The sequence below is a fragment of the Canariomyces notabilis genome, assembly GCF_033297395.1.
Source record: "Canariomyces notabilis strain CBS 508.74 unplaced genomic scaffold N656scaffold_16, whole genome shotgun sequence".
Classification (NCBI taxonomy): domain Eukaryota; kingdom Fungi; phylum Ascomycota; class Sordariomycetes; order Sordariales; family Chaetomiaceae; genus Canariomyces; species Canariomyces notabilis.
In genome coordinates, this window is record NW_027041838.1 from 23,964 (window position 1) to 51,684 (window position 27,721).

At 57.3% G+C, this 27,721-nt stretch overlaps 8 protein-coding genes across 8 annotated transcripts; 4 read left to right on the forward strand and 4 right to left on the reverse strand.

Annotated features, from left to right (window-relative positions):
* Positions 1–870: 870 nt before the first annotated feature.
* On the reverse strand, positions 871–3,837 carry N656DRAFT_799332 (uncharacterized protein; the record flags this gene model as incomplete). The annotated part of the gene is made up of 3 exons (XM_064817857.1): positions 871–3,100; positions 3,151–3,517; positions 3,582–3,837. The coding sequence occupies 3 exons, from the start codon at positions 3,835–3,837 to the stop codon at positions 871–873; spliced, it is 2,853 nt and encodes a 950-aa protein (XP_064668597.1).
* Positions 3,838–8,711: 4,874 nt separating this feature from the next.
* N656DRAFT_166281 (uncharacterized protein) lies at positions 8,712–9,539 on the reverse strand. Its single transcript, XM_064808724.1, has 2 exons — positions 8,795–9,539; positions 8,712–8,713 (listed from the first exon to the last, which is right to left on the reverse strand). Exon 1 carries the CDS (start codon positions 9,380–9,382, stop codon positions 8,978–8,980), a length of 405 nt encoding a protein of 134 aa, XP_064668598.1. The 5' UTR covers positions 9,383–9,539; the 3' UTR covers positions 8,712–8,713; positions 8,795–8,977.
* A 1,418-nt stretch (positions 9,540–10,957) lies between these two features.
* N656DRAFT_712458 (AIP3-domain-containing protein) lies at positions 10,958–14,179 on the forward strand (the record flags this gene model as incomplete). The annotated part of the gene is made up of 2 exons (XM_064811814.1): positions 10,958–11,095; positions 11,351–14,179. The coding sequence occupies 2 exons, from the start codon at positions 10,958–10,960 to the stop codon at positions 14,177–14,179; spliced, it is 2,967 nt and encodes a 988-aa protein (XP_064668599.1).
* A 203-nt stretch (positions 14,180–14,382) lies between these two features.
* Positions 14,383–15,274, forward strand: N656DRAFT_166309 (uncharacterized protein). Its single transcript, XM_064808725.1, has one exon. It carries the CDS (start codon positions 14,586–14,588, stop codon positions 15,084–15,086), a length of 501 nt encoding a protein of 166 aa, XP_064668600.1. The 5' UTR covers positions 14,383–14,585; the 3' UTR covers positions 15,087–15,274.
* N656DRAFT_712692 (beta-lactamase/transpeptidase-like protein) lies at positions 15,121–16,455 on the forward strand (the record flags this gene model as incomplete). Its single annotated transcript, XM_064811839.1, has 3 exons — positions 15,121–15,208; positions 15,281–16,269; positions 16,336–16,455. The coding sequence occupies 3 exons, from the start codon at positions 15,121–15,123 to the stop codon at positions 16,453–16,455; spliced, it is 1,197 nt and encodes a 398-aa protein (XP_064668601.1).
* Positions 16,456–16,537: 82 nt separating this feature from the next.
* Positions 16,538–23,835, reverse strand: N656DRAFT_755881 (uncharacterized protein). The gene is made up of 3 exons (XM_064813107.1): positions 23,448–23,835; positions 19,271–23,297; positions 16,538–19,201 (listed from the first exon to the last, which is right to left on the reverse strand). Coding segments are annotated over exons 1-3 (6,516 nt in total). The 5' UTR covers positions 23,450–23,835; the 3' UTR covers positions 16,538–16,714.
* A 666-nt stretch (positions 23,836–24,501) lies between these two features.
* On the forward strand, positions 24,502–26,127 carry N656DRAFT_734270 (Deoxyhypusine synthase). The gene is made up of 3 exons (XM_064812698.1): positions 24,502–25,058; positions 25,126–25,929; positions 25,982–26,127. Exons 1-3 carry the CDS (start codon positions 24,849–24,851, stop codon positions 26,045–26,047), a joined length of 1,080 nt encoding a protein of 359 aa, XP_064668603.1. The 5' UTR covers positions 24,502–24,848; the 3' UTR covers positions 26,048–26,127.
* N656DRAFT_780824 (aldolase) lies at positions 26,038–27,674 on the reverse strand. Its single transcript, XM_064815453.1, has 2 exons — positions 27,207–27,674; positions 26,038–27,147 (listed from the first exon to the last, which is right to left on the reverse strand). Exons 1-2 carry the CDS (start codon positions 27,471–27,473, stop codon positions 26,281–26,283), a joined length of 1,134 nt encoding a protein of 377 aa, XP_064668604.1. The 5' UTR covers positions 27,474–27,674; the 3' UTR covers positions 26,038–26,280.
* Between the last annotated feature and the right edge of the window lie 47 nt (positions 27,675–27,721).

Genomic DNA, 27,721 nt, shown 5'->3' on the forward strand with positions numbered 1-27,721 from the left:
CAGAGAGGCCCACAATGGGAGGCGCGAGGGTAGGGCATATGGGCGTTTTTTCTTCCGCTGTCTGTCTGCCTGTCTGCCTGTCTGCCTATTTGTCTGTCTGTCCGTCTGCAATGCTGCCAAGCTGCTGCTCGTGTAAATACATCTTCGCAATACCATGGCATGGCGTCCATGATCCATGCCATGGGATATGTGGCATGGCACGGGGGACCTATTTCGATGCTTTGGTTGCCTTTGTCCCCCCCCCCCCCCCCCGCTCACTCGCCGACTTATACTCAACCTCGACCTCGAGCTGCCCCCCCCTTACACCCAACTTGCTACCCGCAACTCCGACCACACACTCCGATAACCTCTGTCCATCCCTTCAAACTCAACACTCCCCGTGTATGCCCGCGCCGCCTTCAGTTGACCAGAGCTTCCAGGGCTCCCACCTCTCCGAGGAAAGGCTGTCATATCGGAATCGGCGTGAGAAGCACCCAACACACAGCACAGACGATGCTTGCTTCCCACTCCTGAACGCTATCGACACAGCTCCCGTCTGTCCGAGTGGACGATAGAATGCGGGTAGCCGTGAGCGTAATAACAAAAAAAAGCCATGCCATGTTGGTAAAAGAGCAAAGCTAGTCATGATGGATCTTCCCTCCCTCCCTCCCACCCCGCCTACATATGACAGCCGTGGTGAAACACTGCGCCTCGGACCAGGTCTTTTCGTTTAGTTTTCTTCGCAGAAAGGAGCTCATTTTCTTTGTCGACAGAACAAACGGGGGAGCCCGGCATGGGTCGTTGTCAAGCTTGGAAAAGCGGGCTGTCAACAGACTTGGCTCACTACGCAGACGTCATATATGGTCGAGTCCACAGTAATGTGTGTGTTCACTAGGGCCGCTGACCCGAGAATTTGGCATGGGCTTGCTGTGGTGCATATGCCGGCTGCTGATAGCCCATTCCGGGACTCATTGCGTACACTGCCTGTTGTCCTTGGTGTGAGCCCTGATGTGAGCCTTGGTGCACCATCATCGGCGCCGCCGCCCGGCCAGGGCTAGGGAATCCGTTGGAGCCAGCCATCGGCTGCGGTCCAGGAACAGCGCCGGCGGGTATGAATTGTGGGTGGGCGCCGGGATACATCGGTCCCGCCGCAACCATTCCATTGGGGCCGGAAATAAACTGTGGTTGAACCATCATCGGCGCGGCCATGTGGTGGGGTTGTTGAGGTATGTATTGTGGGTTGTTCGAGAAGCTACGGAACTGGCCCATCTGAGTAGGATTCACGTACGGCTGCATGACTGGTTGGCCGTACGGCATTTGCGCAGGGGCGTTCATAGCTGGCGGATAAGCCATTGGCACCTGTGCCATCCTTGGGGACGCGAATGACTGTGCCGAGCTGGAGTGCATCATCCTATGATCGTCCGGGTTGGTGAATGGCACATGCGGAGCGTGCCCGTGCTGGCCCGTGTGCATCTGCATCGGAGGCATATGGGGTGATTGCCTAGGTGGCAGGTTCTGTGCACCGTGCTGCAAGTGGAAGGGAAGCTGGTGCTGATGCGCGATTTGTGGCATAACGTGGGTCGGGTTGGGAGTGGCGACTGCGGCGGCCGAGAGTGGCAGCCTCTCGAAGTACTCCTTGTAAGTCAAGTGCATGGTCGAGTCCGGCGCCTCTGTTTCTTCCTGGAGCTGTCGCCACGTGGGCAGCGTGTCGAAGGAGGGTCTGAGCCCGTCATTTTCATCCCAGTGTCGGTTCTGCGGTGGCTGTATGCTCTCGATGTGCGACAAGATGAAGCATTTCTTGATATCCACCTTCATTGTCTTGCGTCGGATCAGCTGTCCCTTGGCAGGGGGAGGGGGGATAGGCGTCTCGACGATGTTGTTGACGGATGAGCGGGGGCTGGAACCTTGACTCGGAATGGCGGGGTTGAACGGCTGAGCAAATGCATTGGGCCTGAACTCATGGCTGTTGGGGTTCAACTTTGGGGCCAAATACGGGGGCGGAACACCGCTGATACGGCGTCCAAAGCTTGGATCAGCAGTGTTGGCAGGGCCAGTAGGCGGGAGTCGCATATCAGGTGCTCCGTGGGGGGCCAAATGGCTTTGCTGCAGCTTTTGAAGCCGCTGGGCCAAATTTCCTGTCTGCTGGTTCTGGGGGGCCATATGGGGTTGAGGGCGGTTATTTCTATTATATTGCTGATAGTGCGGTGGGTTGTATGATGAACGATTTCCGGGGTGACGACCGGGCATTCCCGCCGGCGCGCCTGAATGTTGCGGCGCCGTTGGGCGGGAGCCGGCGCGGGCATCGGCTGTTCCCGCCGCCGCCGAGGCGCCCGATTGTTCGGCAGCTGCCTTGGCCTGGCTCTCCTTCGCCGCTGCAGCTTCCTTTTCCTTGGCCGCCGCCTCGGCGGCCGCCCTCTGCCTGGCCATCTCCTCGGCGTTCTGGAGCGCTTTCTCCTGGATCTGCTTCTGTTTGATAGGATCCTTGGCTATGATGGAAATCAGATCCTTGGGAACGGGTGTGGAGAGCTTGAAGGTTTCGGCAAACTTCTTCAGTTCGGTCATCTTGACTTCCTTGTCGGCCTTGGCTTTGGTCGTCTTCGTTCTTTCAGCCAGCGTTCTCTGAGTCGAAGCAAATGACTTGAACGAGACTAGCACGTCCCGTTCGACCGTAAGGGCTGCGCTAGGGGGGGCACCCGTCTTGACATGCGAAACAACGCGGGCTGTGGCTGCCGGTGGCCGCGGAGGTTGAGCCACATCCTTGTGCGCAGCATCCTTGGGTGCCGCATCTTTGTTATCGCCGTTCTTTGCGTTCGAGGAGGTATCCACTTTGCCATCAGCGGCTTGAGGCTCGGTTGCCTTGGGGTTCACTTTGGGCTCTGCTTGCTTGTCTATAACTGGCGTGCTTGGTTTGTCCGCTGTACCGACGTTCTTTGCTTCCGCTGCATTTGGCGACAATTGCTTCGCAGGTGGGGCACCCTTCAACTGGGATGAGATGATAGCAGGATCGACAGGGGCACCTTTGACAGTGGCCTGGCCCGTAGGAGCACGCCGAGCCGGGGGTGTATACTTGTTTTCACGACTCGTCAGAGGTGGGAAATCCTGGCGACGCACACCACTGTATCTAGGAGACGGTTAGTTCAATACTCAAAAGCCCGAAAGAAGGCTACCTACTTGTCTTCCTCATCCCTGTGATCATCCCCACCAACAAAATCCATAACACGCTCCTCAGCGACATGGGCTGTGGTAGCGACGCTTCGCTCGATTTCGCGGGCTTTCTTCTCCGCAGCTGCCAGGCGTTCCTTATACAGAGGATGGCTTTTGTCAATCGCCGTTGTGTATATGTTTTCGTCGTAGTCTGTTTTCAAACCAAAGAGACGCTCGTTCTCGGCAAACTGGTCCCAAGGGCCAGCGCTGGGGGACTTTTCCAGGGCGCCATCAACCTCGAAGCCCGCGTCGGGAACCCATGCTTTCAAAGCCCGCTCTGTACCAGGCCGCGAACTGGAAATTGCAGTATCGGTCCGGAAAGAGGACCGGTTGCCTAGGATAAACACGTCAATCTTCGTGAGCCTAATGACGATAAGGCTAGGCATATGAATATATACCGTTTGTGGTCCTTCCGTCATTCTTAGCAGTGTTACCAGAGACCACGCGAGCATCCGCGATATCTTTCCGTTGGAATGTCATGGCGGGCTGCTCTCTTCTAGCAGGGCCGTTGGCGATGTCGGCAGAGTTCGCAAGCTTCTTCTGCTGCACCATGGTGAGGCGGCAACTAGTCGGCTCGGGGCCGTTTGAAAAGGTGCCCTCGAATTCGTCACCAGAGGTGAGAATAATGCGCACCCGCTGGCCCTGTGTTGACATTGATGAGCTGGAGTTCGATATTGGAAGCAATGGAATACTGGGCAGGCATTGACGCCAGCCGAAGGGACGAGAGAACTGTGACTGGTTTCCCAAACTTTTTGCCCACCCTGACGGCAGGGAATTGGGCAGACAGGGAAACGCAACTGAATAACAAGGACCGGAAACTGACCTCGCGGAGGGAACTAATCACGGATTGCGACTGCTTGTTCTGTGGAATTTGCGGCCGACCGGTGATGGGATTTCTGTTTGAGGTCCACGCCTTCTGCTGCACCGGAGGCTGTCTGTGCGCGCCGTCAGTCGATGTTCAGATGTCGGTTTCCGCGACCCCGTCGCTGCAGGTGGGAAAGGAACGGTGCGGCATCAGACACAATGCAAGGAAGCTGCAGCAGAACAAAGCGAATGGAAAGAAAAAGCTACAAGGTTGGAAAATGACGGTCTTTGTCGGCGGGGAAGACGTTGCGCGAGGTTTGGGACAGGGCAAAAAAAGAGTTGGGGATACGGATGCATGGAAGGGTCTCGTGTGTCTCACCTCGCAGCGGCAGACTGGGGCGAAGCGGTTGCCTCTGCCGCTCTCCCTCGTGGTTCGCCGAGCTTGCTGCTATACAAGGGGCGGGAGGTAGGCGACTTGATGTCCGGCGACGCGGATTGTGATGGAGAAGAGGAAACGGCGGGTTTTGACGTTGTCGATCGGTCTTCCATAGTTCCTGTGCCCTCTGCGTGGGTGAGCACCGGTCGCAGTGGAAACTTTGGGAAAGAGGGTGCGGGCGGGAGATGTGCGGTAGCGGCAGAGGAGTTTGTACGAATTGGGCGAATCGGGTCTCTGATTGGTGCGACCTGAGTGAATGGCGGGGGCCCAATCGCTAGGTATTGTACTGTACTGTACAACCTTGGAAGACCTCCACGCCACAACTGTTTGGACTTTGGAGTTCTTGAACTTGGAGGGAAGCCTCCGTAGAGAAGCCTAATGTTAGTGTGTATATGTACAGATCAGTAAGCGTTGCTTCTTCTGTTGACACTGCTCTATCCCTTTCTATTCTATGCTTCGACAGAGAAAAAACAACGGAAGAAGAAAACTAACCAACGTTACGGTACTGTGGGAGAAATTTATCAGGATTGGGGAAATGGGGGAAAAAGTGAAAACAACAGTTCAATTGCTTTACAGACACTTAACAACCTACCGGTAAAGAGCTTGTTTTTACCTCTGCAACTCTGTTGCAAGTTGCCAACGGGGTAATGTATGTACGAGCTCCGTTGGTAGCTCAAAAGAAGGGTGCCACAGTGATACGGCCTCTAAGGAAGTGGACGGGGGCGCACAACAAGGGGCATCTGGCCTCTCTCTTGTACTTAAACTGTAAGATACTGGTACCGTTGTGTAGCCGTTCTTGCCAGCGCAGACCAGTCGTTTGTCGAATGGAAATATCAGGGTCAATAGCTTGGTGGGGTTGACTCTGTTCCAGCAAGGCTTCCTTGCGGACCCGGGTGTTTCGCAGCTCGGGGTGGGGAACGCAGGAAGCTGAGGCAGGCAGGGATCTTGAAGGTAAGGTAGGCCAGGTAAAAGTCAAGTTCAGGAGGTGTTCCACCAAAGGTACTATGTTGGTTAGAGGCAACAAGTCCAGCTGCGCGGGATAGGAATTATTAACCAGGTTGGAAGTCAGGGCGGGAGTAAGGCTAAACGAATTCCCAGCGGAGAATCCCACGGGAAACAACTTGACGAACCAGTCTGTATTCTGGAGACTGACTAGAAAGAAAGAGGTCTCACAACGTCCCAAATGTCAGATACCGCGAAGTTTTGCTAACAAACAACATGGCTTTGCAGACGAACTGTGCAACTCGAAACCCACTAGCACTAATTTAGCTCAACCAGTCTTGGCGCATGTCGATCATCCGAAGGCTTCACGTGACATCGACGTTGAACGCTTGTCCTAACGTAACGTCCTTTTTCCATCAATTTCAACCGAAAGCAAGATCCAAGTAGAAGTGGGTGATAAGGGGTAGGCCTAATCCAAATCAAAGACCGTTGAATCACGTTACTGTAGCATGTGCAGGCCCGTTGGTGAGCCAACTCTACTTCGGAGCGGTTCGAGCCATCATCAACAAAGGAAAATTCGAGGTCATGTTTCGGGAGCCCAAGCAAACGCAAGCCGCATCTTGCTTCGACTTTGGAGGCTAAAAGGTGCTTGCTCAGCGTTCCTTAAGCTATCCAGCATTTTTAAAAAGGATACCATTTACACCACACCCATCCTATCCCCAAGAATAGGAGCCTTTGGGAGTTTTGCAGGTAAGGGAATCAAGAGCATTGCAAAGCGACGCTGCACCGGCTGAACATCAACACTTCGTTTTGCTAGTAAGTGTGTAACTACAGTGTATAACTGCTAGGTAGAACTTTCAAGCCTGGAAGGTAGTCTGACGCTTCGGCTAACCTCACTGTCAGAAGCTGGATGGTTGCGTTTAAGGGCAGGTTGTAGGTACCCCGGCTGTGATGTTCAGCCGCCTCAGAGCTGCAGACACATAAGACCTGCAAGTTGGAAAGTGCCATAGCTCTCCAATACTCAGATCGCAGTCTTGCAGCAGATGCAGGGGCGAGCTTGTGCAATCCGAACCAGGTACTCCAGAGTTCCAATACTTTTCCCAGACCAGGACAAGCGATTCTTCTAGGTCAGATACCTTACCGAGGCCGAAGGTGACGACCCTTGATGGAGGCTTCGGGAGATCGACGGCGCTTGCGATGCGTAGGCGCGTAAGGTAAGGTAGGCCCCACATTCTCTCGTTTAGTCCCCTTGATGTAGCCTGGGGAGGCGCAGCATGTTGGATGGACTGCCAGGACCTCAGGTGTCCAGTAAGGCAATGTCCTGCCATTCACCGAGACTCGAGCTACAGGTAGTGTACACATCGATCACTTACAGCCACACCAGAGCCCAACTTGGTGCACTACATTCCATGGGCTCAATGTGCAGCGAGTCGATCAAGGAGGAGGACTGCGGCTTCCCGGGCAGACTTCAAAGACATGCCCTGTGTCCTTAGGGATGCGGGATGAAGGTACCTTAGTGCCCTGGTGCTCTTTCTTACATACGGCAGGCACCGGGCTCTTCTGGAGCGAACAGGATACCTTAGGTGGACAGCACCTCAGGCCAAGCAAAACTGCCCGCGGCGTGTGGGATTTGACCTGATCACTGCAGACATACGCAGACGGTTCATGACGGATACTGCATGTTGGTTGTGAAAATACCCTGCGTTATGAGTAAGTTGCGGGTACAGTGTTGCCCCTCGACGGGAACGAAGAGCCGAGTTAATGTATGCATGTGCATACACATACGCAGCCACGTTTTGGACATGTCGCCGGCCATTTTGGTGAGGCCCAGAGATCTTGTCTACATCTCTGGTTCGAACTCCTCTAGCATCCGTCAGGCTCGGCTGCCGGCAGTCCCTGCTCCCCGTCTCCTTACTGGTTCCAGGTTGCTCTTTGCGTCTCTCAGAGCAGCGTTTACACATTCCTCCGGCAACAGTATCACCATCGTGTCCCATCCCAACCGAGTGGCGGGATGTTAGAATTAGGTGCTTTGTACCACCAAGGCGGCTCGGGGCCGAGCGAGAGGAATTTGAATTGATCTGTTGCTCTCTAGATCTAGGTGCCTTCTGAGTGCGTGGGCAATGAAACTCTGCCGGGGAGGAGGAGGAGAAGAGGGGGGGGTTGGGGGGGGGGGGTTATACTGCCACGAAGCAGGTGATGGGTGGACTTGCTCCGTTTCTGCGTATTCGGAGGACAGCAAGAGCGAGACACTTCCTGTATCGAACATGTTGTGTGATACCTTAAGACTTGCTCAACGGCAGTTACTAACGTAAGCTGGCACCTGCAATTTCCATTCAGGTACGGAGTACCGGTACCCGGTGCACAGAAGGTGAGGTGAATAGAATATGACCTGCGCACTTCCTTTTATGTACTCATTCGAGGAGTGGCGTAGAACCCATTGAACGACGTCTCTTTTCCCACAATGGCACATTGTTGGAGGCTTGGACTATGAGGCTGATGAGCGTCGCTGTCCCGAAACAGCTTTCTAGCCCATCACGGTACTTACTCTCTTGCTGGAACGATATATGTACTGTACAAACACTTCCATTTCCTAACTCCTGCAGAAAGAGACACCCTCGCCAGCAGCACCTAAATGCTGAGATACGCCCTCTTGGTTTGCAGCGGCTTACACGATTTGGGGCTGTGGGTGCGCATCTGCGCTGTACATGTCAAAGTGCTGTACATGTCAAGGAGACGGCCCGATGCGATGGTAGAGGACACCAGCCGAGGCAATATTATTAGGCACGAGCGGTGAGGAGCGGATCTTGGATAATGCCCAGTCAGCGACCCAGCGCCGACAGGAAACGAGAAATTGGACATGAGTCGGTTGGCAAAGTGTCCCCTTGTCGTTCTCCCCGGATCCCTTCTAAGCCCTTACCTGAATCAACCTCTTCCTCTGCGATCAAAACACACCCCTGAACCTCCTATCCCCTCTTCCTCAGGATCCCAGGACCCCCCTGAATCTTCTACCCATATTTCCTGAACCTAATTTGCATCCCAAGGCCGCTGACTGGGATGGGGTAATTGTCTTGGATCAGTATCTCCGGACTTTGAGTGAACGATTGACAAGTCAATCTATCGGAGGAGGAGTTGTGGAACATGGTGAGCACCGAGAAAGGTAACACAGCCGCCAATATTCTCTAGATGTCGATAAGGGGTTTGCCTAGGCCCCGAGCTGGCGATCTTCAACGGTAGAGAGCTGCTGGAGGTAGAATTCCTCGCCTGCGCCGTTCGAGCTGTAGGTATTCATGTAGACAGAAGGGCTTGTATGTCAAGAGGAATGGTTTCCTGGAACAGATCGCGTCACGTCTAGAATGAAACTCGTCCGCAGGCCGAGCTCGCAATTAGCGACCTTTTCGGTCAATTATTTAAGCATTACTCTAGACTAACTGAGGTTTTTACCACTGCCCTATGCCGTTCATAAGCCAGACACGCATGGCGCTCACCCGCTTGCTCGGATTAAGATTCCACCTCAATCTGGTCCAATACGTTCCCCTAATCCCTTGATTGCTCGATATCTGCCGCCACTTGCCGGCGATTGCTCCGCCAGCTCCTTTCCCACATGGACGTTTCTCAAAGTCCCAGTCCGGCAGCGACAGCCAGGCCCAGTACGGCAAGACCAAACTGTGAGCGGGCAGCAGCGTTCGTCGGGGTGGGTGTCGAAGCCGCGGGGGTTGTCGACGGCGGTACCACAGTGTTGAGCGTGGAAGACGTCAGGCCGGATGACTTGGATGGTGACACCGTGGTGACGGTGGTGCTGTTGGAATATGTCAAGATGCTGCTGCTGGCGTAGCCCGTCTGGGACAGGGTCGTGTTGGACTTGGCAGAGCTGGTCGGGACGAGGGCCGTCGTTTGGGGGGCCGTCTGTACTGACGTGGATCCCGTAACAGAGTAGACGCTAGAGGAGTCCGAGTGGCCGTCGTGGGCAGCCGCAAGGCCCACGAGGACAGACAAAACGAGAGAAGCCTTGAGCTGCATCTTGCAACGAGCGGATTGCTTTGAGAGGGATCTATGGCGGCTGATTGGTCTGATCACAAGTGATGGACGTGAGTTTCTAACGATGTGAAGTGACAAAGGGACATTACACGGCGACCTGCCCGTTCTTTAAATACCCACGAACTCTCTCATTGACAAACGGACACTGGCCATCTCGGAGACAGGTGGCCGGGTAAGAGAAACACTACGGAAACAGCGCCGCCACAGCGGAGAATCGGGGCTTTCGAGATTGCAGGAAACACAGCATATTTTCGGCGGGAGCCAGGAGGCCGCGTCGTGTCCAGCCCCAATGGGCAATGAGACATACATGTGGCGGTCGACGATCCCAACGCCTCTCCGGAGCTAGTGGGACGCTGGGACGAGGCGATTGGATGACAGGCCGGGAGGTGGAGGAAGTGGCAGGGACCGATGGGAGCAAGCAGAGGGCCTGCAGCGGTTGCAGCCCAGCAGTTCACTGCGATGCTCAGCCTGGCCCGGCCGTCAAGCCACAGTGCCTACGAATTTGTGCGACCAGCTTGAGTACTCAGCGTTCGAGGCATCGTGAACATTTGCTGGGCAAGCCAAAGACATACGTCAACTAACGTCTGGCTGGGCTTGAGACTCTGGGTTGATAAATGGAATGGCAAGCAGGGTGATGAAGCCAGCGCTATACCGGTACCTTAGGCACCGTTCCGGTAGGCCTTTTTCCAGAATCATCGCTATGACGTGGCGCTGGAGTTTTTCTCTAGTGGATACGAGCGGATATTTTGTTTCGAAACTGCACCTGACGTTTGTTTGGGTATATGGCCAAAATGGGAAGGCTGCTAGGAGGTCGTTGTGTTTCTATGTATCTGTACAGTAAATGGACACATTATCATCAAAACTCAGTCAAATACAGAGTTGACCAAGGACTCAATCTTGCCAAATTCGAAACTTCTAGGTACGCTGCATTGAACTGAAAATACCATTACCCTCCTTCCAAGAACCGGGAACGGTAGTTGCAACTTTGTAGAGCTCGATAACCGATCTCTTGATACCTAATAGGACGACGGCGAGTTGAGGTTCCCTATTATTCTGTAGCCCCAGCCCTGCGGTGATGATGCGTAACGTTATCCCTGTCAATTTTCGGTAAGGCGCGGCCTGTCTTCAGCGCTGAAGAAGGTCCAGTGGAGACTGGTGTGCTTGGCAGCCCGACCCGAAGTTCGAACCTCCGCACATGGCCAGCGACTACTCCTCCAGAATCAAGCGCCAGATTTCATCGCATGCTTGTTCCAGCATACTCTTAGCTGTAGCGACGCAGCTCGAAAGTTTGGACACGGAGAGACAACCTGACGGGATTCGACCGGGCTACCGTCGGCGAACCGCGTCATTTCGCGCCCAACCTCCGAAATAATTCCTCTCGAGCGTTTGCCGCGATCCGACTCCTCGCACATTTTGATCTGATTGGGCAAACGAAAAGAAAAAACAGCGACCGAGCACGGGGTGGGAGGAGAGAACAAGATGAATCTATCACGAAGCTCGCAGCGACGGTCGCCCGGCGCTGAACCGGGGCCGCCGCCAAGTGTCCCTCCGCGCTCCATGTCACCCGCCATGGGCGTAGGCACGAACCGCCCCGTTGCGCCTCGTCCATCATCATCACGACAGATCCAGCCGACCCCTCCGAGTGCGAGCGGTAGCAGGAATGATTCCACAAGACGGGCTAACGTAAGTGCCCGAGTTTCCGGTTTCTCTTTTTCCCCCCTTATTTTTCCATCTCTCTCTGCATTGTTGGTGCAGATCCCGATTCGACCGCCGGCTTCATGCATCACCAAAACTCATGCAGGTTTCATGACCTTGTGGCTCGCCCGCCACATCGCACCACTCTATTCTGCCCAGCCGCATCCTGCTTCTAGCGCCCTGTGCTTCCCCCTCTTGCTCTTCGCTGTCCGCAGTTCGCCTACTGTTGTATCGCTGACAATGGCACCGAAAAAGTCTTCAGGAAATTCGTCGGGTACTTCCTCAGTTCCCCTGTCCCAGATCGAGAAGAGTGTAACACATCTCCTTGTCGCCACAAAACAGCTGCTGGAGACCCTTACACAATGGTCGCGAGGGAACGCCACCGACACGCAGGTGTCCGATGTATATGTCCGCCTGGGCTACGAATTCAACATGGCCTGCCGCGCCTTCACCGCCATCAATGTCGACACATCAGACCTGGGCAATGTACCAGAACTGCTGCGGACCATTTTGGAGGCCACTTTGAGCCAGGAAGCGAGCGCTGAGAGTTTGGAGAAATATCTGCCCAAGATCCGGGATATCATCATCAACCTACTCCATGGGCTCAAGCGGAAGCAAACGAGGCTGAGACAGAAGCAACAGCGCGAGAGGGAGATTGCTCCTTCAGGCGATCAGAGCGGCTCCGGTGGCGCTGCCGCCGCGAGCAACCCTTCTATACCAGCGCGCACCACCAGCTCGAGTACAACGGGTAGCGCCAACACGGGACTTACAACTCTGTTGAACGAGGGTCTGGAGGAAGGATATGGGCAAAGAGAAGATGGGCGCAGCAATGCGATGGGCTCTCCTCGGCGCTATGCTTCTCAACGGGACCCTTCTCGCGGCTCGGTTAACTCGGAGCAGTCGAGTCTCTCTAGCAACACCATGCAGAATATTCCCGTTCTCCCACCCTACCCCGGTGATGAGACAATCCCATCCGGGCCTTCGGCAAGCGACTTGAGTAGCTTAGACAATTTTCCTCCTCCGCCGCCGCCGCCCAAGGCATCGCAGCAAAGCGCGCTGGCGGCTTTGCAGAGAGGTGGTGACCTGGAAAGGAGGGCGTCTCGGAGATACTCGGCTTACCAAATCCAGAAGCACCTTGGTGCTCAGGCACCAGGGATCCCAATGCTCCCACCCCAGACTACCCCGGTGCCCAACCGCGGACGGGGGGAGATCAGGGAGTCGATGCGTGCGATGCAGGCCCGGGACAATCTTGGCCACAAGCGCAATGTCTCCAGCCGGTCACGGGCCGTTGCCCTTGATTCTTCTCCCGTCCGTGTCCCCAGCCGGGTCTCGGAGGAGCCAGAAGGCTCTGCCGAGCTGTCGGCCTCGAAGGCAGAACTGCCCGTGCCTGAATCGCCCGAGGACAAGTACCGGCCAAGCGCCACTTTGAATGGGCCACTGAGCGACGATCTGACGCTCATCGGTGCCGAAGATGCAGCCCAGGAGAAGCGCACAGTGCCAACTCCAGCGCGAGTCCCGCCAGCAGCCAGAGCCCAAACTCCAGAGAAGCCACCGAGCACTGTGACAGAGACGTCGCCCGCCTCGACGAAGGAGCTCACTCTATTCCTGCAGTACAAGTCCAAGGTTAAGAAATTCGTGCTCCCCGAAGGATACGAAGAGTTATCAATTGGGCGCTTGCAACTAGCTTTTATCGAGAAGTTCTCGTGGAACACGCAGCAAAACGGCGCCGACTTGCCAGACATTTATATCCAGGACCCTATCTCAGGCGTGCGGCACGAGCTGGAAGATCTCTCGGACATCAAAGACCGCACCGTTCTCGTGCTCAATGTGGAACCACTGGATGAAGTCAAGAAGCACATTGACGATGGCCTCGGCTCGCTCAAGCAGCTGGTGCAGGAGATGAAGCAGAACGTCGATGACCAGGGGGTAGCTTTACAGAGGGTATCGGAGCGGCAGCAGGAGACGGCCAAAGACGTGGCGCGGTTGGCCGCCGCTCCACCTACCATCATGGCGGCGCCCGTTGACTCTCCAAAGCACACAGGGCCGGTTTCAGCATCGCGCAAACTTAGCTCGGCGCAACTCTCTGAGATACAGAGCCTTCGGCGCGACCTCGCTGTCCTCCGCCAGACCTACTCCAACTTTCAGTCCGAAATCCAAGGCTCCATGTCGGCCCTCCGCAACAAGGCTAACAACGTTAAAGTGGCGGCCGCCAAGGTGGCGGTGCCAGATATCGAGGGCGATACTGGCCGCGCATACGTAGTCAACGGACGCAAGCAGCTCAACACGGACAGCGACCGGCTCGTCAACAAGGTCGACGACCTGCAGGACCTCGTAGAGGACCTCCGCAAGGATGTCGTTCACCGCGGCGTGCGTCCCTTGCCGCGCCAGCTCGAGGCCGTCACCCGCGACATTAGTCTCCTCACCAAAGAGCTCAACAAAATGGAGGAGTACATGAAGCGCGAGAAGCCCATCTGGACCAAGATTTGGGAAAAGGAGCTGGAGGATGTCTGTCAGGGGCGGGACGAGCTGCGGCTGATGGAGGATCTGATTGTCGATTTACGAGACGACCTAGAGAAGGCCAGCGAGACATTTGCCCTTGTCGAGCAGGCCACCAAGGAACAGATGAAAGACGCTGGCGCGGGGGGCGGCGGCGGTGGGGGCCCTGGCGGAGTGGTGGGTAGGCAGTTCAGTAAAGGACTAAACAGCATACGGGAGAATGCGGCCATGATCGACCCGAGGGACGCCAAGGAGGGCGTGCTGGGCGAGGTCAGAGCGCTCCAGCCGAATCATGAGAACCGCCTCGAAGCGATTGAGCGAGCCGAAAAGCTACGCCAAAAGGAGCTGGAGAGCAGGCGGGAGAACCCGCTGAAGAAAGAGCTGGCTAATTTCGTTGAGGAGGGCAAGCTCAAGAAGTCTGGCGGTGTGGAGGAGGTGGAGCGGGCGAGGAAGGCCAAGGAGGAAAGGATTCGCAGGGAGGTGTGGGAGCGCCAGAACGGAATCATCCCCGAGAATCCTGTCGGGGAGGAGGCCGGTGAGGGAGAGCAGCCCAATGGCTCCGCCGAAGCGGTCGCGGGTGAAGGGTGATTATTGGCGAGGGTTGAATTGGTGACGCAGGGGCATGGACAAGGACAAGCACCAGGGAAAGGGGGTGCAGCATGATGCATTCTGTATGATGTGATGGGTTATGAGAGACGGGTAGGACGGGCGGTGTGGAGTGCGGTGGAGGGAACATATACCCCTTGTTTTGGCTGTTGGTTGGTCTAGTTGCGTGCAGTTGAAGGAATTGGTTTGCATTTTGCTCTTTAGCCTTGTGTCTTTTGCATCTTGTTGGTTAGCAATGGAGTTGGGTTGTTGATGTTGATGTGGGTGTATCAGTCTTCGATGCGACCCTTGCAAAGCTGGACATGAGATTGGGGGCCATCCGAGCAGCTGCGCCACGGTGTACACGTACTTATCACCTACGTATAGTCGTCCTAGCATTCGGGGAGCAATGTTCAGGATAGCACATCACGAGGTTTCCGTTTGCTTCCACTCTAAGCTGATGATGGATGCGGTCGGTGACAGTTATACAACTCCTATGTTTTGTCTCCACAGGGACAACTCCGCATGCCGCTCTCAGCCGTGCGGGGTTCAGGTCTTGCCGAGCTTCACGGGGCTCATTTGCCGAGGACCGCACGCCCCGCATCACACCCCTCTTGGGGCTACCCCTACGCGTAGGAGCAGCCGTCGAGTTCCCGGAGATGGTGGGTTGCAGTGTGCTCCGACTCAGCCTCCGAGGCGGGACGCTACAGCAAGGGCGGAGGAAGGGGCACGACTGTACAGTACACGGTATTCTCCCTGTATTAGTATTAGTGGGGGACCAGCATGTTCGGGGACAATCTACATGTATATTCAAGGGGCTCAATGTGTTTCTCCTGAACCGTATATCCAGCTCATACAGCTGGTACGAGTAGCTCTGTCTTGGACTCTGAACTGCTTGTTATACTGCTAGTACTCGTCCTGCAGCCGTTGTCACACTCGCAACCATGTCCCCTGAATTCGAAGCCCGCATCCAAAAGGCCGTTGACGATGGCGCCATCGCCGGCGCGGTCCTCCTCGCGCGAGACAAGTCTGGTACGGGGGCATCTCCCTCACTCACCCCTTTGAAGGAGTAGTACCAGTACTAACTCACCTCCCCTCCACCAGGCAAACTCAACTACACGCTCGCCCGCGGCGCCATCAACCCGGCCTCGCCGCTGACGCCATCATCCACCTTTGCCCTGGCCTCCATGACCAAGCTGCTGACCTGCATCGCCGCGCTGCAGCTGGTCGAGCGGGGGCTGATCACGCTCGACTCGGACGTGTCCCCTTACTTACCCGTGCTGGCCGCCCAGCCCATCCTGCGCGGGTTCGACGCCGGCGGCGCGCCCATCCTCACCCCACGCAAAAACCCCATCCTCCTCCGGCACCTGCTAACCCATTCCGCGGGGACGGCCTACCCGTTCTTGGCGCCTTCCCTCGTGCAGTGGTACAGCGCCGTGGGCAAGCCCATGCCGGTCCCGCTGACTCCCGGGTCGGCCAAGACGGTGGACGAGCGGTTCGACTACCCCCTGATCTTCGAACCGGGCACGTCGTGGACCTACGGCAGCGGCATCGACTGGGCGGGAAAGCTGATCGAGGTGCTGACGGGGCGGGACCTGGAGAGCTACCTGCAGAGCGAGGTGTTTGACAAGGTTGGGATTGCCCCGGGCGGGATCACCTTCTACCCGGCGCGGTATCCTGAGAAGTCGCTGGCGCGCATGGCGGGCATGGGGTCGCGCAACCAGAAAAGCGGTAGAATGGAATACGTGGAGCCCCAGATTGACACGCGCGAGGACAAGGAGGCGTTTGGCGGCGAGGGCGCGTACGCGTCGCTCGAGGAGTACATGAAGGTGTTGCACTCGATTCTGCTGGATGATGGCAGGATTTTGAGTTCTGAGGGGAGCAAGTGGTTGTTTGAAGGGCTGCTGGACCCGGAAGCGAAGCAGGCGCTGGTTGAGGGCATGAAGGACCCCGCGTGGATCGTCGGGTGGGTGCCGACCGATACCAACGGGGAGTACAACTGGAGCGCCGGCGGCTTGCTGGTGGATGGAGATAGTCATCCGTACCGGAAAAGGGGTTTCCTCCAGTGGTCAGGCGCCTTCAACTTGAGCTGGGTAAGCTTCCTCTTTTCTCCTGGGATGGTGTTTGTCGAGACGAGTGCGGTTGCTGACAGGCCACAGTTCGTTGACAGGGCAGCCGGCGTGTGCGGCATCTTCGGGACCCAGGTTCGGCCGCCGCCTGACCCACACGTGAGGCAGCTGATGAAGGCTTTTGAAGACGAGATCTACTCCAAGCTCTGAGCGTTGCAAGCTCGAAACCGGAAAAAGGAGAGGGAGAGTTTTGATCGCCACATGCATTGTAAACAACATAGAAAATCACTCTGGCCGATTAACATCCGGTATAGAGCTACAGGGAGTAGATACAGCACTACCTAAAGTATCAATGCCAACATCCATCCATCTAGTCGGCCATTCATGCATGCAATGGTATCGTACCTGAGGTTTGCCCCGAATTTGTCATCCACAAGCTAGAATCAACACTTTAAAAGCAAAACGAGAATCAGTATCGCCTCTCACCGCCTCTCTCGTACGGGTCCTGTGGCCTAAGCTGCCGCCCCAAGATGCTCGCCTCTCGCGGGTCCCGTCCCATATCTCTCGAATCCCTCGCCGCCATCTCCCTTTCCCACGCCTCCCTCATTTGCGCTTCTCTCATCGCCTCTTGCTGCCCCGCGGTGTACGTCTGCGGTGGAGGCGGCGGTCCACGGGGATCAAACCCGCTTACCGGCGTGTAACTCCTGACCGCGGCTCCAACAGGATCCCTCTGGTCTCTCCCCTGTACCGGGCCGGGCCCCGGTGTGTTCGCATACCTTACATACGGCGGCACAGATTGTGATGGCGGGACAGGCTCGGGGCGCCGGGCCTCTTGGGGAGGGCCAGGTCCATACCGAGAGGAGCCGCCGCCGCCGCCCAGGGAGCCATGGGATTGGTGGTGGATCATACCTGCTGTTGGACTCTGCGTCTCATGCACGTAGACGCTGCCACCTCGGGGTTCTCTCAGGCTGAGAGGGTGCGGCTGCTGGTTGGCTGAGGAAGCAGGCCAAGCGTGGTGCTGCTGGGGCGGAAGCGAGCTGCTAACTGGTGGTTTGGCTTGCATGCCATGTTGAGCTCCCCACGCCGACTGCGCGGGCACGGGCGGCTGCGCGGTTTTAGGGGGTGCTTGGTGAGATGGCGCCCACGAAGCCTGCTGCTGGTGTAGTAGCTGCTGCTGCTGCTGCTGCTGTTGTTGCTGCTGCTGCTGGGCCGCGGCTTGCTGCGGGGGAACAGGCCACGATTCACGGCTAGGACCAGCTGGTTCCCGTCTGCTGGACATGGACGAGTGGGGCGCGTATTGCTGAGTGGGAGAAGTAGAGTGCGGCTGACTAACCGGGTACGGCTGGTATTGCTGCTGAGCGGGGTATCCCATCTGAGCTTGTTGGCTTGGCTGTGTCGGAGGAACATGCTGCCCGGGCTGTGCGTAATGGTGAGCTTGATGTGCCTGGGGCGAATTTGCAGCACTTGCACTCGTCTGGTGTTGTGAATACGAGTGGCGGGCGTAGTAGTCGCGTTGTGCTTCTGTTGTTGCGGGGTCCATGCTCGACGTCACCGGGCCGCTCGGCGTACGCATGTGCTGAGGCTGCGGTGACTGAGTGTGGTATGGCTTGAGGGGTGGAATTGCCGACTGCGGCGCTTGAGAAGCGTTGCGAGCATAAGGGTACCCCGCCTCAATGTCCCTTCGAGATTGCGCCGGGGCCGAAGTCGGTGGCGGTTGTCGAATCGACACCTGGGGCGGTGGTGTCGAGCTTTGCTTCACAGCTGAAGACACACTGGCGACCCTCTTCGGGGGGTCTGGCTCAGCGTTCAGTAACGCCATGAGACTGCTTGTCTTGCGCTCCGCGGGACGAGATGGAGCCGGTGCTGGTGCAGGCTGTGGCTGGTTCTGAGGCTGAGGAGCAGATGGCGCGGAGACTGGGGCAGCGCCATATTGCTCCTGCACCGACACGGGCGTCGGCCGCTGCATACCCGACAGAGGCCTGTCGCTGGGGGCCGTTGCTGGAGGTGCAGTCTGTTGGATTGGCACAGAATCACCAAAGAGGCTACGCACAGGCTGTGTGTGGACAGGCGGCGCATATGATTGTTGTGTCGGAGGCATGGGGCGAGGCGCCTCAGGCTGTCTTACCAAAGGAGCTGGTTCAATGCGGGAGGAGATGGCACGCTGTGGTGCCTGGAATGACGGGTAAGACTCGGGGTGGTGCAACGCCTGCGGTTCGGGCTCCTGTTTCACCCGTAAAGGCGCCCGCTCGGTCGGCCTAAGGGGCTCGCGCTGCGTCAGATCGAGTCTCGGTCGCTCGCGGGCATCGCGACTTTCGCGACTTTCGCGAAGTTCCTTCTGGTGTGCAAGCAGGGAGATCTGGCGGTTAACGTCTGCCGTCCAGCCGGCTGGACGTGGCGCAGGTTCGGAAACAGGTGGCATAGGAGCAGCAACGGGAATGGGTTTTTGTGAGATGCGAACGGGCTGCTGAGCTTGCGCTGTCGGCTGCATTGTGGTAGGCTCCACTTCTCGCTCCGGATATGGGAAGGCGGGTGCCGGTGGTCGCAGAGGATGTGTGAGTGGTGACATCGCTTGCGTGACAGCTGGCCCGCTGGGCAGCGATTGCTGCTGGGCTGCGGCAGATGGTGCTAGCGGGGGTGTCATTGCAGTCTGGGCTGGTTGCACAAGCGGGTGCGATACTGGAGCGGCCTGGGCTATCGGCACCTGGAAGCGCGTAAAAGGTTGACCCTGTGGTGGCGGCTCGACTTTAGTCGGAGGCGCCTCATCGGGCTCGGCCGCGGCAAGGGGGCGTTGTCCCGGTGCCGGCACATCGTATCTCTTATTCCTCGGTCCTTGCGTCGGCGTCGGAGGCGGCGGCCGCTTTTCTCCCCGCTGGCGCTTGGCGTCAGCCTCGTTCGCAATCTGTTCCCACTCCGGTTTGCCCCCCTCCTTTGTCTGCCGAACATAGTAATTCTTGACCTGTGGTAGATGGTTAGTGGACTTGGGAGATATGAACTGCGGGACTCGTGGCGGCAGATGTAGGCCTACCATAGTAGCCGTCTTAGTTTGCATGTGGCCGGCAATCGAAGCCCAGTCGGTGCCGAAGGAGCGTAGCAAGCCCGGGAAGTCGGTAGTCTCTGATACGCTCCAGTAGCTCGACGCTTGCTGTGGCGTACGAATCCGCTCAGGCCCGGCCGACTGCGAAATCTCGAATGTAGCGACCGAGCCGGGGGGCGGTGGCGGTTCCGGTCGGAGGGAGGGCGGTGCCATGACCTCTGAGATGGTGGATGTGATGGGGGGCGCAGGTCTCTCGGGGTTTGCAAGCGGCGGTTGATGGATCGGTACCAAGGGTGGTTGTATGGCCCCAGGAGGGGCCTCAAATGGGATGGGAGGACGAGCCGCGAGGTCGGCAGGAGTTTGCGGCGACATCCACTCCGGGCCCTGAACTCTGGAGTTGGCTCGCGATCTGCCTGTCTTGCCGGGCACAGTACTAGGAGTTGTTGTGGGTGTCTGCGCCGGCTTGGGGCCCTTTGTCTCCTTATCCACTTTTCGCTTCCCCCGCCCTCCCTTCTTGACCTCTTGCTTCTCCGGGCCGCTTTCGTTCTTGGCCTCTGTCGTAGTCCCGGCTCTCCGCCGCCCGATAGTAGGAACTGGTGTCGCGCCGTCGGAATCCGCATTCGGCGTTGCCTCATAACCCCATATCGGCGCTGCGGCACGGCGTGGGGGACGCCGCCGCTCGCCGTTTTCGCCGTTATCCTGCGTCGCTTCTTCACCCTCGTTTTCAGTATTTCCCAGCTCTGATACCAAAGCACTGGAGCGTTGTTTCCCACGGCCCTTCTTGCGCCTTCTAGGCTGCTTCTTAAGCTTCTCCTTGAGATTGAGCTCCCGCTTCTTTGCATAGTAATACTGAATGCAAGCCCCGAAATCACGATCCGGCAGCTCCTTTGCAATTCTGCCCCATTGCTTGGGGAACTCCAGATAAGACTTCTCGAACTGGATAGCTTCCTCCTCAGTAAAGTTGACATGCCACGGCACCACTTGCCATGTAGCCACAAGCTTCTCGAGGGGAAGCAGTCCGGATGTCTCGTAAAAAGATGCTTGCTCCTTCTCCTCCTCTGTCCAGAACATCTCAGGGATCACGGCCTCCTTATCGCTGCGGTATTTCTCCTTCAGTGCTCTCTCTTCCCGCTCTTTCTTCTCTTGGTGTTCAAGCATTGACTGCTTGATAGCATAATCGAGGTCCAGTTCGGTCGAGAAGCGGCCAGCCGCTCTTCTACCCCCTTCAGGTTTGGAGTCGGAATTGGCCGCCTTGCCGCTGACCGCCGATTGCGTCCCACAGCTCGTAAAGTATTCGCGACTTTTGACGGCGGCTGGATCATCCGAGAGTGTGAAGCGCAAATACGCCTCGTAGTCCTTCTCGTATTCCCGTCGCAACTCCGCCTGCCCCTGCTCTGTGGCTGCTGTCTGCTCCAGAATTTGACCAAGCAGAAACTTCTCGAACGCCTCATCGTTGTGAACCAAACCACGAACCCGCCGGCTGCGATACCAGGGCTTGACATTGTATATTGGGAGCTCCTCAGGAGGTGGTGTGGCTGAATATTCCCTCACCACTTCAACACTGCCGTAGACGCTCGCGTCGTCCTCTGTTCTGTCTTCGCTCTCTTCGTCCGGGGAAGGGCTGCTTCTCCCGGTTTCCGGCTGGTCAAGCGTAGGTGGGAAGAATGCTGGACCGTCTCCGTTCACCAACCCATTGACCGAAGCCGATCGGTGCGAGGAGGCCGCGGCAGTTGGCTGTCCAGAGATATCATGCATGTCAACGTCCTCACCGAGTGGTTTCATATCCTCCAAGGGAGGCACGGGTGGCAGCCCCGAGCCTTCAGTGTCCATCTCCTCAACTTTAGGTTGGGGCTCTGGGGGGTAAGCCGAGCTGTCGTCACCGCCCTCCACAGTGGGGATCGCCGAAGGTTCGCGGGCTGTGGGAGGCACCTCGTGGCTCGGGCCGGCAGCATCGGCCATCTCGTCATCAGGTATCTCGGGTGCTGGCTTGGGAGGTGAAAAAACGAAGTCTTCAGGGATGGGCCCTATCAAGTCCGCCAGACCGACGCTATCGTTGAGCACGCTAAGCATGGCCTCGTGTAACACGGTCGCATATCGTCTCACGATGCGCATAGGAGCACTATCAATTGCGTCTTCCAGCTTCTTCAGCTCCGCCTCTTTCTTCGAAATTTCCTGCTCAAAGTAATCGTCAAAGTCCTCGTCATCATCCGACTCATAGGAGTGATCCGGGGCGGAGCTCGTGAATTCTCTGTCTGGCAACTGGATGCGGGAAGACGGGACCATAATAACGGTACGCTTCTTCTCGGCTGCTGCCGGCTCCGTGACTTTCTCGGGGTTTCCCGGAGCCTCAGCAACGGACTCGCCAACTTTCGACACGACTGGGCTGACCGATTGGCGAACAACGGGCTCCTCCTGATCACGCCGTGCTCGATCTGACGAATACACCCCTTCCATATGCATGCCGCCGTCATCAAAAAAAGGCCTAGTTTCGCGGTCAACCGATGCCGCCGCAGACTGCGTGCCCCTCTCGGATTTGGAGCCGATATCGTTAGGAACGGTGATGTGGAGTCCTCCATATCGCTCCGTACTCGCAGCATGCGAATCCGACTTTGCGTCGGGGCTCCGAGGGCGCTTCTCAAAGTCTCCATGGTACTCAGAGTGGGAAGATTCCGGGCGATAAAAGGGCCTTGGTTCCTGCGACATAAAGCTGAGTGACCGCCCGCTCTTGGGCGACTCCTGAGCCTTCTTCACAGCTATCGAAGGGTTTATCCACTGTTTGCTCGAGCGTTGCTGCTTCTGCTGTTGGGCTCGAGGCCCTATTGGAATGGCCGGACCGCCAGCCGGCAGGGAGGGCTTCGATGGGCCAGTGGGTGGTGGTCTCTCAGTTCCGATTCCGTGGCTGGCAGAGGCTGATCTATCCTCGGCAAGCGCTCTTGGTCCGGTTGGGGGAGGCTTGCCAGTGAGGGATTGTATCTCGGTGGACGACGGTTGGCGGCTTGGGACTGATCCAAAGGCGGGCGCTGATGGAGCGAGCGGAGGGGGAGATACATCTTTCGCTGAGGGAGGCTCGTGTGACACTCGATCAGGCTTCATGCGCATGGTGTCTCGTTCCCTGTCCCTGCCGTCTCGCTCGTCTCGGAGATCTCGAGCTGAATCCGGATATCTAGTGTCCCTGCGGTCCCGGTCTTCTTGTTCCCGCGCCCATCGGCTTTCCTGAGAGCGGCTCCGAGGAGGGTATCGGTCTCGCTCGTCATAGAAATTCATCCTATCTCTCCCCCCTCGGGGATCCCAATCGCCGCGGCCCCTGCCCGCGCCCCTTCCTCCGCCCCTACCGAATCCTCCACGGAAGGGCGACGGTGCAAACATGGGATCCGAATTCGAGGAGCCGGCTGACAACGGTCCGTCTCTGGATCCTCGCCTTGCCCGCTCGGCATCAACCCCTAGCGGAGCGTCTCTTGCGTCCCGAAAATCCCGCGCAGGCAGAGGGGAGCGGGCCCGCAGTGGCGGGGGTGTCGGCCTCCGACCGCGGGGAAAATCAGGTCGGTGATCGCGTGGCTCTCGTGGCCAATCCCGGTCCCGATCCCTATCCCTATCCCTGTCTCTGTCCCTCTCGCGTTCCCGTTCGCGGCTTCGCTCGGTCCTAAAATGGGGTCGGTCTCGGTACTCGTCCCGGTCTCGTACAGCATCTCGACTGTCATCCCGCCACTGGCGACCACGAACCCCGCCGCGGCCTCTCCCGCCGCGAAAGTCAGCGTTGAACCCGCCGCCACGTGGCCCGCTAGGCGGGTCGAGAAGAGCCTTTGGTCCGCGTGGCGGCTGTATCCCGGAGAGAGAGTCCCGGAATCCATCTCGGCCGGATGGAAAGCCAATCGAACTGCCCCGCGAATCTGCTTGCTGGCGCCTGCGGTCGGCATCAGAATATTGTGGGCCGCGATCCACACGGTCTCCGAAGGGAGACCGATCGTGAGGCGAGCGAGATCGCCGATCGCCGTCATAGCGATTGCCCGGATACCTCGACCTAGGGCAATGACCATGGTTAGCACGGCACGGATGACGACCCGCAATCTCTGCAAGAGTACGTCTGGACCGACCGTGGTACAGGGGGTACGCTGATGCCATGTATTGCACTCGGAGGAAGATGGGAATAAGATTGGGGGCAGAGACTCACATTGCAATTTGAGCACGAGGCACCCTCAATAGTGTAACGTTAGCAATCCAACACGCAAGGAGTCATAGCTTTGGCTTTGACGGCGCGCTTCGACGGCCGAGAAATAGCGCTTCGCGGTGGCCGTCTTTTGATCCCTCCGTTCACGTGGCGCTATGAAGGTTCGGGAATGCAGGGCGCTAACGGTTTTGACAGCAAGGAACGAGCACAAAATAAGGCAAAGGGGAAAAAGAGGAGAAAAGGAAAGAAAACGCCTGTCAGCGCCACTATGCTATCGATGCCTCGAAATCAATTCCGATGGATCAGAAGCGCGATATCGTTTGGCGTGAAACGGGACGCGCTAGATGGAAATTGGGGTGTTGATTTGAGAGGGATACGGGTCTTTGGCGATGGCTGGCTGAAGATTGGATGAGGGCAGCGAGACGAGACTCGCACTTGCAATCTCGAATTGCTGGCTGCTGCGGCCGGGGACACACGGACCAGGCGCCAGGCGCCAGCATGCCCAGCATCCTGGAGCGCGCCAGCCCGCAGCCCCACCTCGCCCAATCCCGTGTTTGATGCCGCACGCTAAACCAGGTCTGGATCGAGGCCTCGAAATCTCGAAATCTCAAAATCTGAAATTGTGGGTCATGCGATCTGTTCTCCAGCCATTCACAGAGGCCTCGAACGCCATGTCAGAAGTTCAGACAAAAAGTGGGAATCTACACTATCCGTACTTCGTACACGACCTAGCTTCGTAGGAAAAGGTTCCTGTCCTGCCCATGGAGTATCCGCACATCGATCTGTATCCAAGCAAGCGGTTTGACTGCTCGTTTCCTCTAACTAACTGTTCACCATACTGTTTAAGGCCAAGTGCTGAAATTCGCACAGATCGGCTAAAACCCGCCAGCATCCTACATTGTGCAACCCACCGATGCAAGATTGGGCCGCCTGAACTTGTGCAGCGTGTGCCCGAGCCAACGGATTTCCCCGGCTAGGATAGTATGGAATCGTTGGCTTCGTTTGCCATATCTTCAGAACCAGAGAATCTCAATGAATAATATTGTAGGCGCACTACCAAAGCAATGGCAAGGGAAAGTGGAACGGCACCTTTTATACCAACTGCTACGTTGTGCAGCTTGTGCTTGTTCCCCACCTAAGATACATTCAAGAGCCGGACGTTGGGAGGTGAAGTGGGGTTACACTCGGGCCTGCCCAAGAAAATCTTCGGCTCCGAGACCCGGAATCAAATCACCACCTGACAATACCTAGGCAGGAATCTCAAGACGGCAAATAAAAACAAATAAGGTGTCAAGACGATGCTTTAGAGGCGGCGTTCTCGAAATACTGGTCTGTTGAAGGAAAAAGTAATACACATCTTCGGCTGCATCCATTCTGAAATTCACGTTGGACAAACCCTCGAGCATGGCATCGAATCAGCCGCCCAGCGCGGCCACGGATGCCGTGCTGGTCAAGTCGGTTGAAATGCCCGAGGGTTCACAAAAGGTCGAGGAGCTCGACTTCAACAAGTTTAAGGGCCGGCCAATCACCGTCGACGATCTCTACCAAGGCATGAGACACATGGGTTTCCAGGCCTCATCAACATGCGAGGCCATCCGCATCATCAACGAAATGGTATGAAAACGAACCGGTCAGGCATTTCGTGAGCAAGGAACGGGCCGGGAACTCCGGCGTACGGCAGTTCCACACACTAACTAGAGTTCAGCGAGCGTGGAGAGACCCGGAGTCGGGGGACAAGACGACCATCTTCCTGGGCTATACGTCCAACATGATCTCCTCTGGTCTCAGGGGCATCTTCCGCTACTTGGTGCAGCACAGTCATGTGTCCGCCATCGTGACGACGGCCGGAGGGATCGAGGAGGACTTTATCAAGTGTCTCGGCGACACGTACATGTCGTCCTTCAGCGAGGTTGGCGCCGAGTTGCGCGCCAAGGGCCTCAACCGGATAGGCAACCTGGTCGTGCCCAACTCAAACTATTGCGCCTTTGAGGACTGGGTTGTGCCCATCCTGGACAAGATGCTAGAGGAGCAGGAGGCGAGCAAGGGAACCGACGATGAGATCAACTGGACCCCGTCCAAGGTCATCCACCGGCTTGGAAAGGAAATCAACGACGAGCGGTCCGTCTACTACTGGGCGTACAAGAACAACATCCCCGTCTTCTGTCCGGCCCTGACGGACGGCAGTCTGGGCGATATGCTGTATTTCCACACTTTTAAGGCGTCGCCCAAGCAACTCAAGATAGACATTGTCGAAGATATCCGGAGGATCAACACGATCGCCGTCAGGGCGAAGCGTGCGGGCATGATCATACTCGGGGGCGGAGTGATCAAGCATCACATTGCAAACGCGTGCTTGATGCGGAACGGAGCCGAGTCGGCCGTGTACATCAACACGGCCCAAGAATTCGATGGCAGCGACGCGGGCGCTCGGCCGGACGAGGCCGTGTCGTGGGGCAAGATCAAGATAGGGGCAGATTCAGTCAAGGTGTGTCATGCTGTCGTCGCTCCAGCCGTGTGTTCGCTAATCGTCGCAAAAGGTCTACTCAGAAGCAACGATCTGCTTCCCATTTATTGTAGCGAATACATTTGCCAAAGACCAATAGAGCTTATATCGACTATATGGCTGATCTTGTAAAGGCTACAAGTCTCTATGTACTGTAGGATGATTGGCCTTCCACCCGGCCACTGTTTTCCTTCACACACAATGGACAGGCCAACGCGCCCCAACCATTGTGCTGCCCTACAATCGCTCTCCTCAGCTAAGTCCCAGAACAGCACAGAGGCGTTACCACCAGTAGCCCCCGGTCCTAATGTCTACGACACGGCAGACATACCTTCACTTCCCGCCCTGTTCCTTCTCCGCCCTCCTCCTGGCCCCCAAGACGGCCTTGCCCACTCTACTCTCATTCCCCCTCCCAACCTCGGCGGCAATCCACTCACCCACATCCGAAACCATGTCCAGATCCACCCCGGTCTCCATACCCAGGGTCTCCATAAAATACACCATATCCTCCGTGGCCACATTGCCCGTCGCACCGGGCGAGTACGGACACCCGCCGAGCCCGCCAACGCTGCAATCAAACTTTCGAATGCCGTGCTCGAGCGCCACGGCGGTGTTCACCAGCGCCTGGCCGTACGTGTCGTGGAAGTGCATGGCGAGGTCCTCGTTGCGGATGCCCGCCGCGCGCAGGCAGTTGAGCAGCTCCTTGGTGCGCGGCGCCGTGCCCATGCCCGTCGTGTCCCCCAGCGCAATCTCGTCGGCGCCGTACCCCAAAAGCTCCGTCGCGATCTCGGCCACCCGGTGCGGGTCCACGTCGTAACCCTCAAACGGACACCCCAGCACCACTGACACGTACGCGCGCACCCGCAGCGCAGCGCGTCCCCCTTCGCCGCCGCCGGCAGTGTTGTCCTTGGCGGCTTGGATCACCTCTTTGAAGCGCGCCAGGGACGTGGCGATGTCGCAGTTGAGGTTCTTTTGCGAGAAGGACTCGGTCGCAGCCGCGAAAACGGCGATCTCGACGGCGGGCTTGGCTTGGCTTGGCGGGTTGGTGCCCGAGGAGAAGGCGCCTGGGTGCTGGGAGAGGATGGAGAGCGTGTTGTTGAGGCCTTTGAGGTTCGGGGCGAGGAAGGCGAAGGTTAAGGGGTTCGGGGAGGACGGTGGGGACTTGAGCAGGTGTTGGAGGATTTCGGAGGAGTTGTCCATCTGGTATGGAGAGGTTAGAGCGGTGTGTTGAGGTGATAGGGAGGATGAGGGCGGCAGACCTGTGGCACCCATTTTGGTGAAACGAACGAACCGGCTTCAATTGTCGTTAGTCCCGTTTTTGCGAGGCGCTCAATTAGGTCGAGTTTGGTGGCTAGCGGAATGGCCTTTTTCTCGTTCTGCAGGCCGTCGCGGGGTCCGACCTCGACGAGCTTCACACGGTTGTCGAACGAGGGGCGCTGGTCCGATGCCGTCGCAAATGTCCGGGCGTTTCGTACCCGGGCATGGCGGCACAGGAAGCGGCGGGAGATTGTCGAAAACCTCGCCATCTTTGTGTATCGTTCAACCCATGAAGCTAAGGGGCGGCTCAACGTTGAGGAATCTCGGTGGTTCTGGCTGCGAGGTTGGACCTGCCGAGAGAGCACCGACTTCGCATAGCATCGGCTGCAGGGCCCCTGTCTCTCGACACGTGACTGTCCCTTCGATATTGCCCCCCGACAAAAACCTGGATTCCCTGAAGGGACGAGGGCAGCGCCAAACAAGTTTTAAGAATGACAATCCCGCCTCAAAGGCACCT

Coding starts and splice junctions, on each gene's coding strand:
- N656DRAFT_166281 (XM_064808724.1), bottom strand. CDS start 9,382: ATGCAGCTCAAGGCTTCTCTCGTTTTGTCTGTCCTCGTGGGCCTTGCG.
- N656DRAFT_166309 (XM_064808725.1), top strand. CDS start 14,586: ATGTTCAGGATAGCACATCACGAGGTTTCCGTTTGCTTCCACTCTAAG.
- N656DRAFT_755881 (XM_064813107.1), bottom strand. Junction 19,202..19,270: donor AAACTAAGACGGCTACTATG/GTAGGCCTACAT, acceptor CATCTACCACAG/GTCAAGAATTACTATGTTCG.
- N656DRAFT_734270 (XM_064812698.1), top strand. CDS start 24,849: ATGGCATCGAATCAGCCGCCCAGCGCGGCCACGGATGCCGTGCTGGTC. Junction 25,059..25,125: donor TCCGCATCATCAACGAAATG/GTATGAAAACGA, acceptor GGCGTACGGCAG/TTCCACACACTAACTAGAGT. Junction 25,930..25,981: donor TAGGGGCAGATTCAGTCAAG/GTGTGTCATGCT, acceptor TCGTCGCAAAAG/GTCTACTCAGAAGCAACGAT.
- N656DRAFT_780824 (XM_064815453.1), bottom strand. CDS start 27,473: ATGGCGAGGTTTTCGACAATCTCCCGCCGCTTCCTGTGCCGCCATGCC. Junction 27,148..27,206: donor CACCAAAATGGGTGCCACAG/GTCTGCCGCCCT, acceptor TCTCCATACCAG/ATGGACAACTCCTCCGAAAT.